This window comes from Papaver somniferum, chromosome 6, assembly GCF_003573695.1.
Source record: "Papaver somniferum cultivar HN1 chromosome 6, ASM357369v1, whole genome shotgun sequence".
NCBI classification, from domain to species: Eukaryota; Viridiplantae; Streptophyta; class Magnoliopsida; order Ranunculales; family Papaveraceae; genus Papaver; species Papaver somniferum.
Genome location: NC_039363.1, coordinates 73,368,798 through 73,384,409, shown reverse-complemented (window position 1 = coordinate 73,384,409; position 15,612 = coordinate 73,368,798). Strand labels below are relative to the sequence as shown.

Here is a 15,612-nt window from a genome sequence, read left to right as displayed (position 1 = left end):
TCCTGGGTACGATGATGTGGTTTTGAAATTTAAGGGACTGCGCAATTCTAGACATATGGCATGCATTCGCTAACGTTTCTGATAGAAAAATGATGTGGGGTTTGTGGAGGGAAATAAGCCCTTTCATATGTTCAATGGTTATTGGATTGTTAATACCTTGGCAGTTCCATACTAGAATACTCATGTTGAAGAGATAATAATAAGATTGAAAGGGGTATTATACTATGGGAAGGTTTTAAAGATAATCAAAGGAAGAAACTAGATATAACAGGAACAATAAGGATTTAGAAATAACTACGCCAATAGTTGAGTAAAAAGTATATAAACTAATGAAAAATTAATTTGTAACATAGAGATGCCAAACCTGACTCGGTTTGTTCTGGCCATCAGGTCCGACACCCCAAGGTGACTACTCGCGATTCATCTCCATTGATTTGGTGGGTTTGATGATAGTATTATTTTTTGTTAGCAACAGATTTGCTTGGCTTGAAATCCTCTTTACTAATTACTGGATGATTCCATCTATATTTGATGAGTCCAAATCCTTGTTTGCAACAAAAATCTTGGAAGATTAAATTTTATGATTATCTCTCGCTGTAACTTATATAATCTATCAAAGTTTTGTATTTTTTTTTTTGGTGATTTTGTATTTTAATTTTCTTTTTCCTTATGAAACTTTCTTGTTTGAGTGATAAGATAATAGAACTTAAATCTTGGAAGATTAAATTTTATGGTTATCTCTCTTTGTAACTTATATAATCCATCAAGGTTTTGTATTTTTTAATGATTTTGTATTTTACTTTTTTTCTCCTTATGAAACTTTCTTGTTTGAGTGATAAGGTAATAGAACTTAAAAAATCAGTGGTTCTCAGAATGTATGTTAGAATCTCAATCGGAGATAAAAGAAATTCAAAAAAAAAAAAATTGGATGGGAAGCAACCGGGTGAACCGGCTAAAAACCCAGCTGGGTTAATTGGTTCACTGGTTGGATCGGCCAGGTCACCCGGCTTAACAATTCTAACACGGTTTTTGGGTAAATTAATTGGTCAACGGTGAACCAGCCCGTTTTTCTAACTGGGTCACCAGTTTTCGGATTGGACCGGCCGATCCAACCCAGTTTTCTAAACACTATTTTAAACTTTTTTATTTATCTTTATGAAGAAATAGAAAAAATAGATAAAAAAGAGCATTTATTATCGTTTAAGAAAATGATGACTCACTGATGACGTTATTCCACGTGGTGGCGTCTACCCTTCGACCAAACAATTAATATTTAGGACCAAACATTAATATATATTAAATAAAAATTCAAACAAACATTTGACAACGTCGACGAGACCAAACTCACTCATTTATATTATTTCTAAGACTGGTTGTTTCTACTTTTAAATATTCATATAAAGAACGCGCGATTGGGGATAGAGGAAAAGCACAAAAACGAAAATATCAAATCAGGGTCACCCCTTATCTATGTATTTTAACTAATTCCTAATATACCCCTCATTAATCAGGTTTAGTCTTTAATTATAATTAGGAAATTTTATAAGTGTTAGAGCACTGCTCGGTCGAACTCGCATGCGTTGCTATCTCAAGCATGTTTGTCAATGTTAGTGATCAAAACTATAAGTCTTGATTTCTAGTCTACTTATAGATGTCTTGGACTAGTACATAGATTGTGTAGTTGATCCTTAGACTTCATGGCGTTCATCACTTGAAGACGAAAAACTACTAAGGAGCGCTTGTGGAACTTCATCAACAAAAGGTATGTGGAGAATAAAACTCATCTATGTGGAGTATATAGTTTTCTATTATACACATTTGAGATTTTGAGCTGAGTTTAACTTGCTTACATATTTCTCGGAATATGTGTTGGCAAAGCTTTCGCTTCGACCAAGTTCATCTTATATTCTTGACGCAAGTCAAAAGATGATCATGTGAAAATTGCCGAGTAATATCCTACATGTTTTTGTGATACAATCATTTGGTGTAGACTTGGAATATTTCGTTATAATTATTTCAATAACTTGAAAATTGCTTTGATGTTAATAGTGTGTGAAAACAGCTATTGTCATCCTATAAGAAAGTTTCAATGATTGAAATAAGAGTTTAGAACACTTAACCATTATTGGATATGTCATGTTGTGTACTCTTGAACATATGTAATCCATGTCCGGGAACCATACTATGCGTACCCGAATGCGTACCTGTTGGCTTGAGAAATCCGGGAACCTAAGTATGTGCACCCGTTCGCGTACTGGCGTAAGGTTCATGTTCGAATATTTCTGCTGGGATTGGAAGTACGCATACCCGTTTGCGTACTTGTGAAACCCAATCTTGGTCCGGGTATTTCAAGTATGCGTACCCGTTTGCATACTTGAAGGTTAAAGTTCTAAAATCGGTTGTGTACATGAACTTAAACATTTATATAATAAGGAATGCAATCTTTGCAAACCGTGGCTATAATGTTCATGAATTGATTCGAGTGAATCAAACCGATTTTTCTTAAATCGTGTGTTCTTGTATAATTCTATGAGAATATAACAATTGAACAACTCTTTAACTAGTTTCATTTGAGTCATTTGAACTAGTTATGGTTAAAATGAACAAGGTTGATATGAGAGTGATCATATGGCTAACCTCGGTTAACTATTATTGAACCAACATGGTGTACATGTTTAGGTACGGTTACATAAACCTCAATGAGGGTACATTTCATTTGTGTGTAACAAGCTAGTTCGATCTAACGTTTGAAAGATATTAGCTTGGTTGAATCAGGTTTTTCATCTAACGGTGAATATTGAATGCTTTGTTACCAAGGTAACTTTGATTGCAAACCCTGATTTGAAAACTATATAAAGGAGAACTCTATCAACTGGGAAACCTAATCCCCACACCTTCCTGTGTGTTACTAGTTGCATAAACTAGAGTCGATTCTCCTTTAACCTTAGGCTTCTCTCGAGACCCTGTAGGTCAACGAATTGAAGACTTCATTGGGATTATGAAGCCAGGCCCAACTATTTTCTCTGTAGTTGCGTGATCTGATCTTGTTGTTTCTATCGTGTTGAGTACAATTGAAATAATTGGATCGAGATTAATATCTCCGATAGGCGAGATAAAAATTAATCACAAACATCTTCGTCTCATCGTTTGTGATTCTACAATATCTTGTTTCGCTAGTCGATTAAGATTATTGTGAGGTGATTAATAATACTAGTTTGTTCTTCGAGAATATAAGGCCGGTTTATCAATTGGTTCCCGTTCACCTTGATTTATCAAAAGACGGAACAAAAACTCTTGGGTATTTCTGTGAGAGACAGATTTATTCATTCTATAGACTTTTCTGCCTGAGAAAAATTTGTTTATCAAGTCTTCGACTTTGGGTCGTAGCAACTCTTGGTTGTGGGTGAGATCAGCTAACGGAATCAAGTGCGTAGTATCCTGCTGGGGTCAGAGACATAACGAACGCAACTATACCTTGAATCAGTATGATATTGATTAGGTTTCAACTGCAGTTCAGTCCTAAGTTCATTGGTCGTAGGATAGTGTCTGTAGCGGCTTAATACAGTGTGGTGCTCAAAGCTGGACTAGGTCCCGGGGTTTTTCTGCATTTGCGGTTTTCCTCGTTAATAAAATTCTGGTGTCTGTGTTATTTTTTTCCGCATTATATTTTGTTATATAATTGAAATATCACAGGTTGTGCGTTATATTGATCAATTAGGAAATCCAACCTTTGGTTGTTGATTGATCCTTGAATATTGGTCTTTGGTACCGTTCAAGTTACTACTCTTATATTCAATCGGGCTCGTCTATTTGCTGATTGTAGATTGAATTGAGAGATAAAGATATAAACTTTTGTATATACTTTTCTCTAGATTGAGCCTGACTATCTAGTTGATTCTCTAAAAATTATATTGGAGTAAGTCCTCTCAGATTGCCAAAAGAATTGTTGGGTGTGGTTGTTGTACCCCCGCATTTTCAATTGGTATCAGAGCAGGAAAACACGTTTAAGACCTAATAAATCTGTGTTTGTAGAAATCTGATTATTATGGATGAGTTTATCTCTAATAACGTATCAGGTCAAAAATAGCCAGATGATTTCAAAGCTTGAATTAACCTGAGAGAACTGTCACATCTAAGTCAATATCTAAACATTCTCCGAAAGTAGAAACTGTTGATTGGGAAACATGCCTAGAAGAACAGTTGGATGAACTTTCTGATGAGGGTGATTCAGATATTGATAGACATGTTAATGAGGAAGTCTCAGAGTATGTTAAGTTTTTAGATTCATTAAAAATGAAGAAGATTACAACTTCTCATGTCACACCTCTTATCACTTCTCTCTGTAAACAATAAATTGAAAAGGATTTACAGAGGTATTTATGGTTGGAATCGCTCTTGCGAATCGATCCTCAAAGATACCGAGGAAAACCCGAGTAGAAAGTCACTTGAATGTGTTAGTGTTTATCAAAAATACTTCTTGTTAGAAGAGAAACTTGCAGAAATTGAAGCAAGGATTAATTCCCAGCAAACAAGTTTTGATGACAGAGAAGGCGCGTATCTCGCTCGAGAAAAACGCCTTGAGGCTGATTTAGCTGCTGCTCTTAAACTTCCCTTTGGATTGCTAACTGACTTGGATCAACCTCATCATCTTCCTCCTCGTTTTCCTCTTCATCATTATCATCATCAACTGTTCCAGTATGTTCACGGATTACGAGTTTTTTACGATCCCCACCACTCTCCTAATTTTTCACTCTTGTAGAGCCTGCCCCCAAACGCTTGTTCCGACCAAGTTCCTTCCCTCGAGGAGGCAGAGACTCGGGAGTACCAAAACCATTCTTCTTTCTTTTGTAAATGCCAGCGTCTTTAGATTTTCTTTTCTTAGCCTCCTTGGCTTTATCCCTATATCAAAAGACACAGGAAATAAATATAAGACAACTAAAAATCATATCTGATGCTGAGATAGATATGCTGAATAACGACATTGAATCATCAGTGCCGGCATTGTTTCACAAAATACCAACTACACCCTAAACAACAGACAACATTGAAATATATAAAAAAACAATGCCGGGTTACAAAAAAAATTAAGAGTTTTTTGTAGTCTTTTACACATAACCCGGTATGGTCTTTCAAAAGCGACTATGCCGAATACTAGTGCCGCCGTAGATTTCGAAATGGATACAATACCGGAAATATTAAAATTTCTCAGTTCTTCTTTTAAACTAAATAACAACTACCGGCATGATATTCAACCTAACATTAATGCCGGAACCAAACATGCAGTTTCAGGTGAATACTGAGATATTAGCCGGCGTGGTATTCATACTAAATCCAATGCCGGAACCTACACCGGCATGGTATTCATACTAAAATCAATTCTGGGACCGTGTACCGGCATGGTATTCCTACAATAATCTATGCCAGAATTGTCGTAACTCAACTGTTTGAGTTAGGGTTCGCGATTCTAACCAAAAACCACTGCCTTAAATCGATTAGAACACTCATAAAACAGTTCAGAATCACTTAACTTCTCACATAAGTCATTTCTTCGAGAGTTTGATTGTCTGAATCCTCATCGTTTTCTTCAAAAGCAATCCGATTGATCCTTTCTTCTTGTTTTTGTTGATCTACTGATGTTGATTTTGGTTGCAGATCGGGATTGGGTTTCTTTCATGGAGGCATGGTTGTAGATTCGGGTAATCGACGAAGAAATTTTTGAATCGACGATGAAGAACGATGAAGATTTTTTTTTTCGAAACCCTAAACTAAGAGGGTGTCGGAACAGATGAAGTGAATAGGGGATATGAATACGGGTTTTATTTTCAATTTTAGATTTTTATTTTGAGGAAAGGGTACTACAATCCTATCATAAATTTTTTAATTATCTAAAGAGTATTTTAGTATATCCGCACCCAAAAACACCTCTTAAAAGACACAATTGGATGGGGATAGTAATTTATATCCCCCAATTAGTTTAACTATCCCCAATCGCGTGTTCCATATAATTGGTGCATATGATATGGAGACATGAAGCCTCCTCTCTATCTCCTCTCCTTCTCCTCTATCTCCTTCTCCTGCGATAGAGAACTTCAAAACCTAAAACCGCCGCCTGCTCCGATCTGTTCTCATGGGCACAGATTGGAGCAGATCTCCTCAAATAATCCTAACTCTCCAGTTTAATCTCTTCCACATCCTGTTTGTTTTTTAGCTTCAGTCTTCTTACGGTCATATTTTATTTTCTAATCTTTTTAGTTTTTCAGATTTAAAATTTTTTCCTGATTTATCTCCCCTCTAGTTGCTGGTTCAGTATCTCCTTTGATTACTGATCTTGTTGTCTTTGATTTGGGTTTAATTGCTAGTTCAGCATCTCCTTTGATTACTGATCTTGTTGTTTTAGATTTGGGTTTTCTCGGGAATAGCTTTGGTTTCAATTTTTGGGTTCAGTTCAAAGTGGTTGTGTGATTCCGGTAGGGGTTAAGGTCTACTTTGATTCCGATTTAAATCAAAGTTTGTTGATTGTTTTCTCAGTTTAATTAGATCTAGATAATTTCCTATCTTAGTATATGGGTTTCGTTTTTAGGGGAATTTATTAGAATCTTTTTATTGCTTTTGATTTCCCCCTAGATGAAATCTTTCCAGGCAGATGGTGTTCTCTCCAAAAGAGCACTGGTTACAGCAGCAACAGAAACTCATTCAACAACATTTTTAAAGCTTCCAAAGACACCAGAAGAAACAAGGACACAAAAGACACCAGCAACAACAATGAAATAGCAGACCGATTCGATGATAATTCAGACCGCCTCCGACAGATCCCGTCCAAAGATAACCAATTTTGATTATCTTTTTCACCTATGTTACTTTGTGTTTGAAAAATTTCGTGACAAAGGATTGGATCTATGGATCCTTTTATCCCTTAGTCACGTATGTTACTGTTACTATGCAAAAATCCTTAAGAAATGGTTGGATCTTCGGATCCTAACATCTCTGCTTTTAGTAGACTTGTTATTTGATTTGAATGTGTTACTTTTAGTTCAAACAATGCCATTTAAACTTGTCCTGTTACTAAGAGAAACCACAGTGAACGATCGAACCCATAAATGTGGTCCAGTAACGAGACACAGTGGAACGGACTAAAGAGTAAAAGCTGGACCAAAACCAAATTCCATACTATATTTGGTCTGGGACCATGACCAAAACCAAATATAGTCGAGCGAACGTATAATGTACGTTTGTTAATAGGCGAAGTTATAAAGTACGCTTCATGTGAAGCGGTTGTATATTCTCCGTTCCATGATGAGGCGTGTATATAAATTACGCTTGGACGGAGCGTTGGTAAAATGTACGCCCAACCAGGCGTGGCTAATATGAACGCCTCAAGTCAGGCGTGGATTATAAGTAAGCTCCACTGAGAAGAACATAATACATACGCCCCATTCATCCAACAACTACCTCTATCCATTTGTGGGGCGTTAATTATACACACGCCCCACACGTGGTGGTTGTTAAGTCTACGCCCAACAACGAACGTGCATAATACCTACGCTCCATCCAGGCGTGCATAATACATGCGCCCCTCAGCAAACGAATTTTATATTTGCGCTCGATCAAATATAGTCGACTACCGTAGCGTAGCAACACGAACTAAACCCAAAATTTGGTCCTTTTTTTGGTATTTGGTCTTTGATTTTGATCGTACCACTGCAGCTGCTCTAAGGAATTGGTGCGGAATGGTTAGATTTAATCTTCAAAATTTATCCTGGTTCTATGCTGTTAGGTGTCTAGAAAACCGATGTTGACCGGATGATTACTTTGAGTCTGTCGAAAACTCTATTATCTGTATTGTAACATGTCCGATTTGGAATCGTGGTATTATCAATGTTAATGAATTACGAGGCTTGCCTCTTTTATGAAAAAAATAAAAATAAAAAAAAATAAAAGAAGAAAAAAAAAAGATATGGAGACGGGAAATAAAAAAATCAGGTGTGGAAACAGGGGAATCCAAAAATCAACTTCCTCATGTAGTATATCTTGAATTCGTGATAATCTTAAATTAAACAATCTGCTCCTTTCATTATTGTATCTAATCCGGTGATGTAACCAAGAAAAGTTCGGAGATAATGATCCTTGATGAACGGTTACCACGACATGGTCATTCATATCAACGGTTGTAGTTCAATAAGTTAATGTCGACTATCTATCTATACACACTACCGAAAGTCTAAACTTAACCTGTCAAAGACATTTAAAATCCGACACTCCGTTTTACTAACCACCACGTGGTTCACTCTCGTCCCCAAACTCCAGAATTTGTGTACGTGTTAGTAAATAAACACATCTTACGCTGAAATTTGATACATTGAGTTGTATAATAGCGATATCTCTCTCACAGTAGTAGTGGAGTTATTATTATAAATAGTTTGTTATTATAATCCCTGGTTCGTTCATTTGTCAACTTTCTTCATCATCTTTTGTTTTGGGAATTACCTTTTCTTTTTGGTAAGTAACCTCGTTTTGTTTGTTTCTCAATTATGAATTTTTAGTGATCAGTTGAAGTCCTGTTCACTGATTCATGTGGTTCTAATTTTGCCGATTTTTGAGTAGTTAATAGTATTAGGTAAGAATTTAATACACCCAGTTTCTTGTTTGTTGTGTTCAATCTGAAGATATAATTTGTAAGATTAGGTTATTATCTGTTTACAAGGTTTGAGGTTTTATTTCCAAATCATCTAACTAGGGTTTCAGTTTATCCGATGCTTGTGTGAATTTTAGTACTGTGGGTAGATTTACTAAAGGTTTAGTTCTTGTATTCAAGAGCTTTCTTTGAGTAATGATGATCAGGAGTAGAAGTCAACTGGTTTAGGGTTTTTATTTTCATTTTTAACTTGTTAGGTTGAAACAAGCATAGAAATGATTATTCAAAGTTTTTCAAACTGTCTCCTATGTGATTTGGGACTAAGTCTTTCTTGAATGTGGATTTGCAGGTAATCATGGGGAAGTCAATGATATTTGTTCTTTTGTTATCTCTGCTTTTGGTTTCTCTGGTTTTAGCCGAATCTGATGATGGATTATTAAGAATTAAGTTGAAAAAGAGGAATTTGGATTCAAACGATCAACTTGCAGCTCATCTCGAGTCTAAAAATGGGAAATCTTTGGGATCTTCTGTTCGTAAGTACTATTTCCGTGGTGATGTTGGAGATTCTGATGAATTTGATATTGTATCTCTAAAGAATTACATGGATGCTCAATATTTTGGTGAGATTGGTATTGGTAGCCCTCCACAGAAGTTCACTGTGATATTCGACACTGGGAGTTCAAACCTCTGGGTGCCATCCTCAAAGTGCTACTTCTCGGTGAGTTTCTTCGTTTCTAAGGATTTTGTGTGGTTTATGTACACAGGTGTCTTTGGTTATAATAGATTCTTATTATCCTAATAGTATATCGTTTGAATAAAAAGAGTTAATGTCGTGATTTGCATTTTGTTGTAGATTGCTTGCTTTTTCCATGCAAAGTACAAGTCAAGTCGGTCAAGCACCTACAAGAAGAATGGTTTGTCTGCTCCCTGATATTTTTCTCTGTGGCTGTTACATAGTTTAATTTTCTTAGGTATATGAAGCATATAGTTTCAAATGAAATGCTTGCACAATGCTTGTTGTTAAAATTGATATGGTTTACCAGTTAAATTGTTTGCTTCCATCATGATGTTTCAAGGGTTGATTATGCTTCTATGTTTTTTAGCCTTGTGAAGGTAAGCTAATTGTTGTCTGGTTCCATCATTAATGCAGGGAAAGCAGCTGCTATCCGTTATGGTACTGGAGCCATATCTGGATACTTTAGCCAAGACAGTGTCAAAGTTGGTGACATTGTCGTCAAGAATCAGGTGAAGTTTGCGGTGCACATTTTCATTTACTCATTCAGCAATTTTCTGGGAGATGCATTGAACTCATTGTGGTCTTCTTTTGCAGGATTTTATTGAGGCAACTAGAGAACCCAGTATCACATTTGTAGTGGCTAAGTTTGATGGACTACTTGGACTTGGTTTTCGGGAGATCTCTGTTGGGAATGCCGTACCTGTGTGGTATGCACTTCCACTATCTCTGTCAGTAATGGTTGATTGATATGGTTGCCTAAATAAGTTTCAGAGTTCCTCTGTTTGAGTTAAAAAGATTTAATTATTAACAGGTATAACATGGTCAAACAAGGTCTTGTCAAAGAACCTGTTTTCTCATTTTGGTTGAACCGAAATACAGAGGAGGAAAAAGGGGGTGAAATTGTTTTTGGGGGTTCTGATCCCAAACATTACATTGGGAAGCACACTTATGTCCCTGTGACTCAGAAAGGGTACTGGCAGGTGAGCTCTCTGAATCTGATATCCATTTTGTTACCTAAAATTGACAACAATATCAGATCATTGATCTTCATCCTCAGTTTAACATGGTCCATTCAACTTTTTGATCTCAGTTCAACATGGGTGATGTTCTCGTTGGTGGTAAAACAACTGGTAAAAACATAGAACTTTGAAACTGTCCTATTGGGGGTTCCTTTTCCTTTTCCATTTCTATTTCTTGCTGGGCTTGGAGTGTCATGTTCTCATAATGATATTCATGTTTCAGGATTCTGCTCTGGCGGTTGCAAGGCTATTGCTGACTCAGGGACATCTTTGTTGGCAGGTCCAACAGTAAGTACCCTTGTTTTGGATGTTGAAACCATGGCCAAGTATGATTAGCATTTTCTGACCTTAGATATCTTAGATGTTCTAGTTCATGTAAAGACCATATGAGAGGAAACTCAAATATCTATGTTTTATCAGCTTTATCATTTTCCAATCAGTTATTTAACCTATTTAGTTCATGCTGAAGATCACATGAGAAGAAACCTGAATATTTATATTTAATAATCAGCTTTATGATTTTCCAATCAGATTTCTAGGCCTAGTTGGTTCTCCGATGAGATTAGAAATTTACAGATATGGGCCGATACTAGCTAAACTACCAAGATGTTGCCTAACGTTTTGGAGGGATTCAAATTTCTTGTGTACTTTTTCCTTCCCAATATGCTATTCTTGCCTGTAGAGCTGTAACACTCATCCTAGATTATTTTGATTAATGTTTTGAGTTCTGATTGCTCATTGGTTTCTTCTTTTAGACGATTATCACGGAAATCAATCATGCCATTGGAGCAACTGGAATTGTTAGCCAGGAGTGCAAATCAGTAGTTGCTGAATATGGTGAAATGATAATTGCATTGCTAGCATCAGAGGTACAACGTAGTCCTGACCTGCATTTCCTATATATGCATGTCATGCCATAATTCTTCCAGTGTAACGAGTCTTGGCATGTTACAGCAACTAATGCTTCTACTACATTAGAATTCACAATAGCCCCTCGGTAGGATTTTAGATTGTGTGCTTCGCTGAATTATCTTTTTCTACCGTGCTTTACAGACAAGCCCCAAGAAAGTCTGCTCCCAGATTGGTTTATGTACCTTCGATGGTACTCGAGGTGTTAGGTAATAATCATTTCCGTGCCCCATTTGCTTGGAAAATCCTTCTGATTTCTAGGATCATGTATTTAATTTGTTCATTTGTGCATGTGCAGTATTGGCATCGAGAGTGTAGTAAATAAGAAGAGTCTCGAGAAATCCTCTGATGCTATGTGCACAGCTTGTGAGATGGCAGTTGTGTGGATGCAAAACCAGCTTAGGAATAATGAAACACAGGAGCGTGTATTGGACTACGCCAATCAGGTAAAATGTCATCAAAATTCTGTACAGCTCTTTGTGCTATCCTTCTGGCTGCATTATATTTTTGCTCATCTTCCTGTTGTTAATTGTGCAGCTTTGTGAAAGACTTCCTAGCCCAATGGGAGAATCAGCTGTTGCTTGTGATGGTCTTGCTTCCATGCCCAACGTCACTTTCACCATTGCTGGCAAACAATTTGAGCTTAGCGCACATGAGGTTTGTTGTTCATCCCATGTATTAATCAAAACGTAGTTGCTCATCATTGGCTTTAACTTATAACTCAAGTTATAACTCAAAGCAGAGTCTTCCATTTTACTTAGGGTTAGATGGAATCATTTAACCTATGGGAATAGCCCAGTTGGCCAGGGATCAATCTCTGGTACCGGTTGGTCACTAGTTCGAGTTCCATGTTGGCCTTTCCCAAAAAAAGAAATTTCGGTCACTAGTTCGAGTCCCACTCTGGCATTTTCATTGTTCACTCCAGTAGTCCAGTGACAACAATTTTTCTCTTAGTGACTTCTGTTTCTTGCTTTTGGTGATCAAAACAGTACGTTCTCAAGGTCGGAGAGGGAGCAGCAGCTCAGTGCATTAGTGGATTTACAGCTTTCGATATACCTGCTCCACGTGGCCCACTCTGGTATTGTTCCCTCCTTTACTTGATCTCAATTATCCTTCCATAACGCCAGAAAATATTATCCTAGAATGTCTACTGGAGCTTATTCTTTGATTCTTATTTAAATGGGGTGTGATTCTTATTCTTTGCAGGATCTTGGGAGATATTTTCATGGGTAAATACCACACCGTGTTTGACTATGGCAACATGAGGATTGGATTTGCCGAAGCAGCGTGATCAACTTTATTGAGTGAGTTCTGTCTCTATGGGCAGTAAGCGTTTCACGTATCCTCGTATATTATATCCCTGTTCGTCTTCCTTTCCTCGGTGTTTTTTGGAGAAGATTGTCATCAGGGTTTAAAAATTGTCGCTGCTCGACTGTTGGGAGTATTGTCTCTGACATGAATTTACACACTTCGGGGCATGTAAATATTTTCAACAATAGTTTGATGCTTTTATCTTTTAGAACCATGCACTCTTTTCAACATGTGTACTGCGTTTGTTTATATAGAATAAAATGAAAGACGAGCCATATGATTAGTGAGACAAACAGTTCCATAGCTGTGAAAGATGACTGTTTTCAAGATGGTCTTTGCAGAGGGGGATAACAAGCAATATCCGGGAACCACCGTCCGTTCCCATCCCTAGCATGAGTTGTCTGCAAGGTGCACAAGATGGTCACTGTTTTGCTAATGGCTAGTTGATGAAATTTGTTGTAAGCTAAGTTTATATCCTAGAATCTCAAATGCGAATGCGCACGTCAACCCATGGTGGTGAATTAGAACGAATTTTGTAGAGCATTTTGTTCAGAGAAGAAATTTGTCCTGTTTGGAAAAGGGTACGGAGCCATCCAAGCCAATGGCCGACTCCGTGTTTTTTCTCTAATCCATATCAAAACAACTTGATACCCTTGTAACAAAATACTTCATGTGCAAGTATTTTTACTGGTGCTCTCTATGCTTAGTGCACCACAAGTGGCTATTTATGTGCTCGGTTCTAGTGGAGGAAAGTCAGCAGATGACACCATATTTATAGCAAGTCCTATGTTTGAATCCAAGCTATCTTAAGTGTGGAAAAAGTGTGAAATGTCAAGTTTAATGTCTTCCAAGCAGGGATATTCCGTACCTTTCCGAATCCATCTTCCAAGGTTCAACTGCGTTGGCTCTAATCCGCCTACTATTTTTTATGTACCTGCATATGGTAAATGGAAGACTCAAAGCACCAACATGACACTCTCGCAAAGGCCTGCTACAGTTGGCTGTTGCAAGACAAACTTCTCATTGAGATTGGATCCAGATGAGTATGTGGTACCATCCTGTGCATGCCTACGAAATTATGTTATTTTGACTGACAAATTTTATCAGAAAAATTTACAGCACAACATTTGCTAGATCTGTGGACTGTGGAGTCCTCAATAAAGGAAAAAGGTTATTCACATAGTTTTCCAGCAATGTCAGTTGAAGTTTGGATACTTTTTAATTAGTCGCTCTGACATGTTATCTTTAATCCATACGATCTGGTTAATTTCACCTCCAATAAACCTGGAGCCAGCCATGCATCGAAGAGTTTTAGTGCCAGCTAAAAACGCATGCCACCCACCCTATCTTGAACCAGATGTGCTTCTGCTTTTACCATAAGAAAGCTACAATTGAGCTCATTCATGTGGTGTAATTAGTTGTTTATTGGCCGTCCCTAGTAGGATTGATTAGCCAAGCGTAATTTCCAAGAATTATGACACTGGTACTCGAAAGGTGTGGACTCCGTAGTATATATTATCTGATCCATATCTAGTCCAGACTGGAAATCGATGCTGCGAACTTCTTATCTGCTGCTACCAGCCACTTTTGTCTAATCTGTTGTCGATTTACTAGAACAGCGTTTCTCATTCGTTTGTTTATCATAATCCATAGGAATGGATTTGGACTAGTACGGTATACACGACACAATGGCAATACAGGTCAAATCACCAGCATCCCACCCAGCCAGATGAAAAAATATCTCGAACATTCTTTGTGCCAAATGAAAATTCAAATCAAAAGGTTCCCAAATAATGAACTGGTTTCTGATGCTGAAATCTTAGTTGTCCTTTTGCTTTTGTTTTCTTATTAGTGTCTTGTGGTGTTCTTCTTTTTTAAATTGCATCTTACTATGTGGTTGATGTAAATATACAAATTATTGCAGTCCAGTTGATTTCCGTAACTTGAACTAGCAGCACTAACCGCAGTGTGAAACATTATTCTAATGGTGCGAGATTTTCAAGGGAAAAGTAGACACGCAAAAGAAATGCTGCGTGACCCCTTTGGTTTAGTGATGCAGTTACTCTACTCCACCACATGTCAAGCGTGATTGACACATAAAATCCATGAATTTGCCCTCTCCTGGCTAAATAGTACTACAGTAGTATTAAACTCAGAACGGACCAAAAGGATGCTAAAAAGTGGAAACACAAACAAAAATTCAACGAATATAAAGAATAATGGACCACTTCATTGTGTCCATTATGGCTGAGTAGTTGAGTCACCTCTTCATAACCACCAGCACCACCACCAGTCTTAAGAACCAATCATATATTCCAATACTCTAACATACATAAAACAATTAATTTACCATTAATTAAATCTGAAATTTATATAGATTAATATAGCTTGTAGGCTGCTAATCATGAATTCTATTGTTATAAAAATGCTTACCCGGAAGTTATCCAAGACATACACAGTATCCGGACACTATACCCTCTTGACTGATCCGATCGATCAGATTGACCGCCGCACACTTATACAGGACAGGACTCTCACCTGCTTTAATTCTTTGATCCTCCACGGAATAAAATCCCGCATTATTAGTACAAAGATTAATACTATCTGACATTGTGATAATAATCTGCATATACCACTATGGTTAAAGGATAAAATGCCCCAAAATCGACCCCCTAGATTTGAAAATGCCCCGGACGTTAGGCAAGAAATCAAAATGCCCCAAAATCGTATCAAAATGCCTCATTCTGTTATGTTTTCCGTTTCAGAGCGTTAAGTGGTCAAATGCATAAGCATGTGGCCCGCACGTGGAAATCGATTGACATTTATACCCTTCTGTCCACCAAGATGAAAATTTAGGGTCGTATTTTCGTCATTTACTGAGATTGCGACACGTGTCGATTACAAAAATAGACGGCGAGAGATTTTGGGTTTTACATTTACCGATTTTTTTTAAATGACCACGGTGTCCTATTAGCTAGGATCACGACACTTGGAACATCCTAGCT

The 15,612-nt window shown here is 37.3% G+C and overlaps 1 protein-coding gene across 3 annotated transcripts; it reads left to right on the top strand.

The window, feature by feature from the left end:
* Positions 1-8,353: 8,353 nt before the first annotated feature.
* LOC113287988 (aspartic proteinase-like) lies at positions 8,354-12,900 on the top strand. Of its 3 annotated transcripts, none has more exons than XM_026536901.1 (14): positions 8,354-8,496; positions 8,982-9,350; positions 9,486-9,546; positions 9,783-9,877; positions 9,963-10,075; positions 10,180-10,348; positions 10,459-10,498; positions 10,611-10,675; positions 11,143-11,256; positions 11,441-11,505; positions 11,595-11,742; positions 11,834-11,953; positions 12,286-12,374; positions 12,503-12,900. In XM_026536901.1, the coding sequence occupies exons 2-14, from the start codon at positions 8,988-8,990 to the stop codon at positions 12,585-12,587; spliced, it is 1,527 nt and encodes a 508-aa protein (XP_026392686.1). In that variant the 5' UTR covers positions 8,354-8,496; positions 8,982-8,987; the 3' UTR covers positions 12,588-12,900. The 3 variants fall into 3 exon arrangements, with proteins under 3 accessions (XP_026392686.1, XP_026392687.1, XP_026392688.1); XM_026536902.1 differs by lacking the exon at positions 8,354-8,496 and adding an exon at positions 8,503-8,614; XM_026536903.1 differs by lacking the exon at positions 8,354-8,496 and adding an exon at positions 8,771-8,792.
* The last annotated feature ends 2,712 nt before the right edge of the window (positions 12,901-15,612 follow it).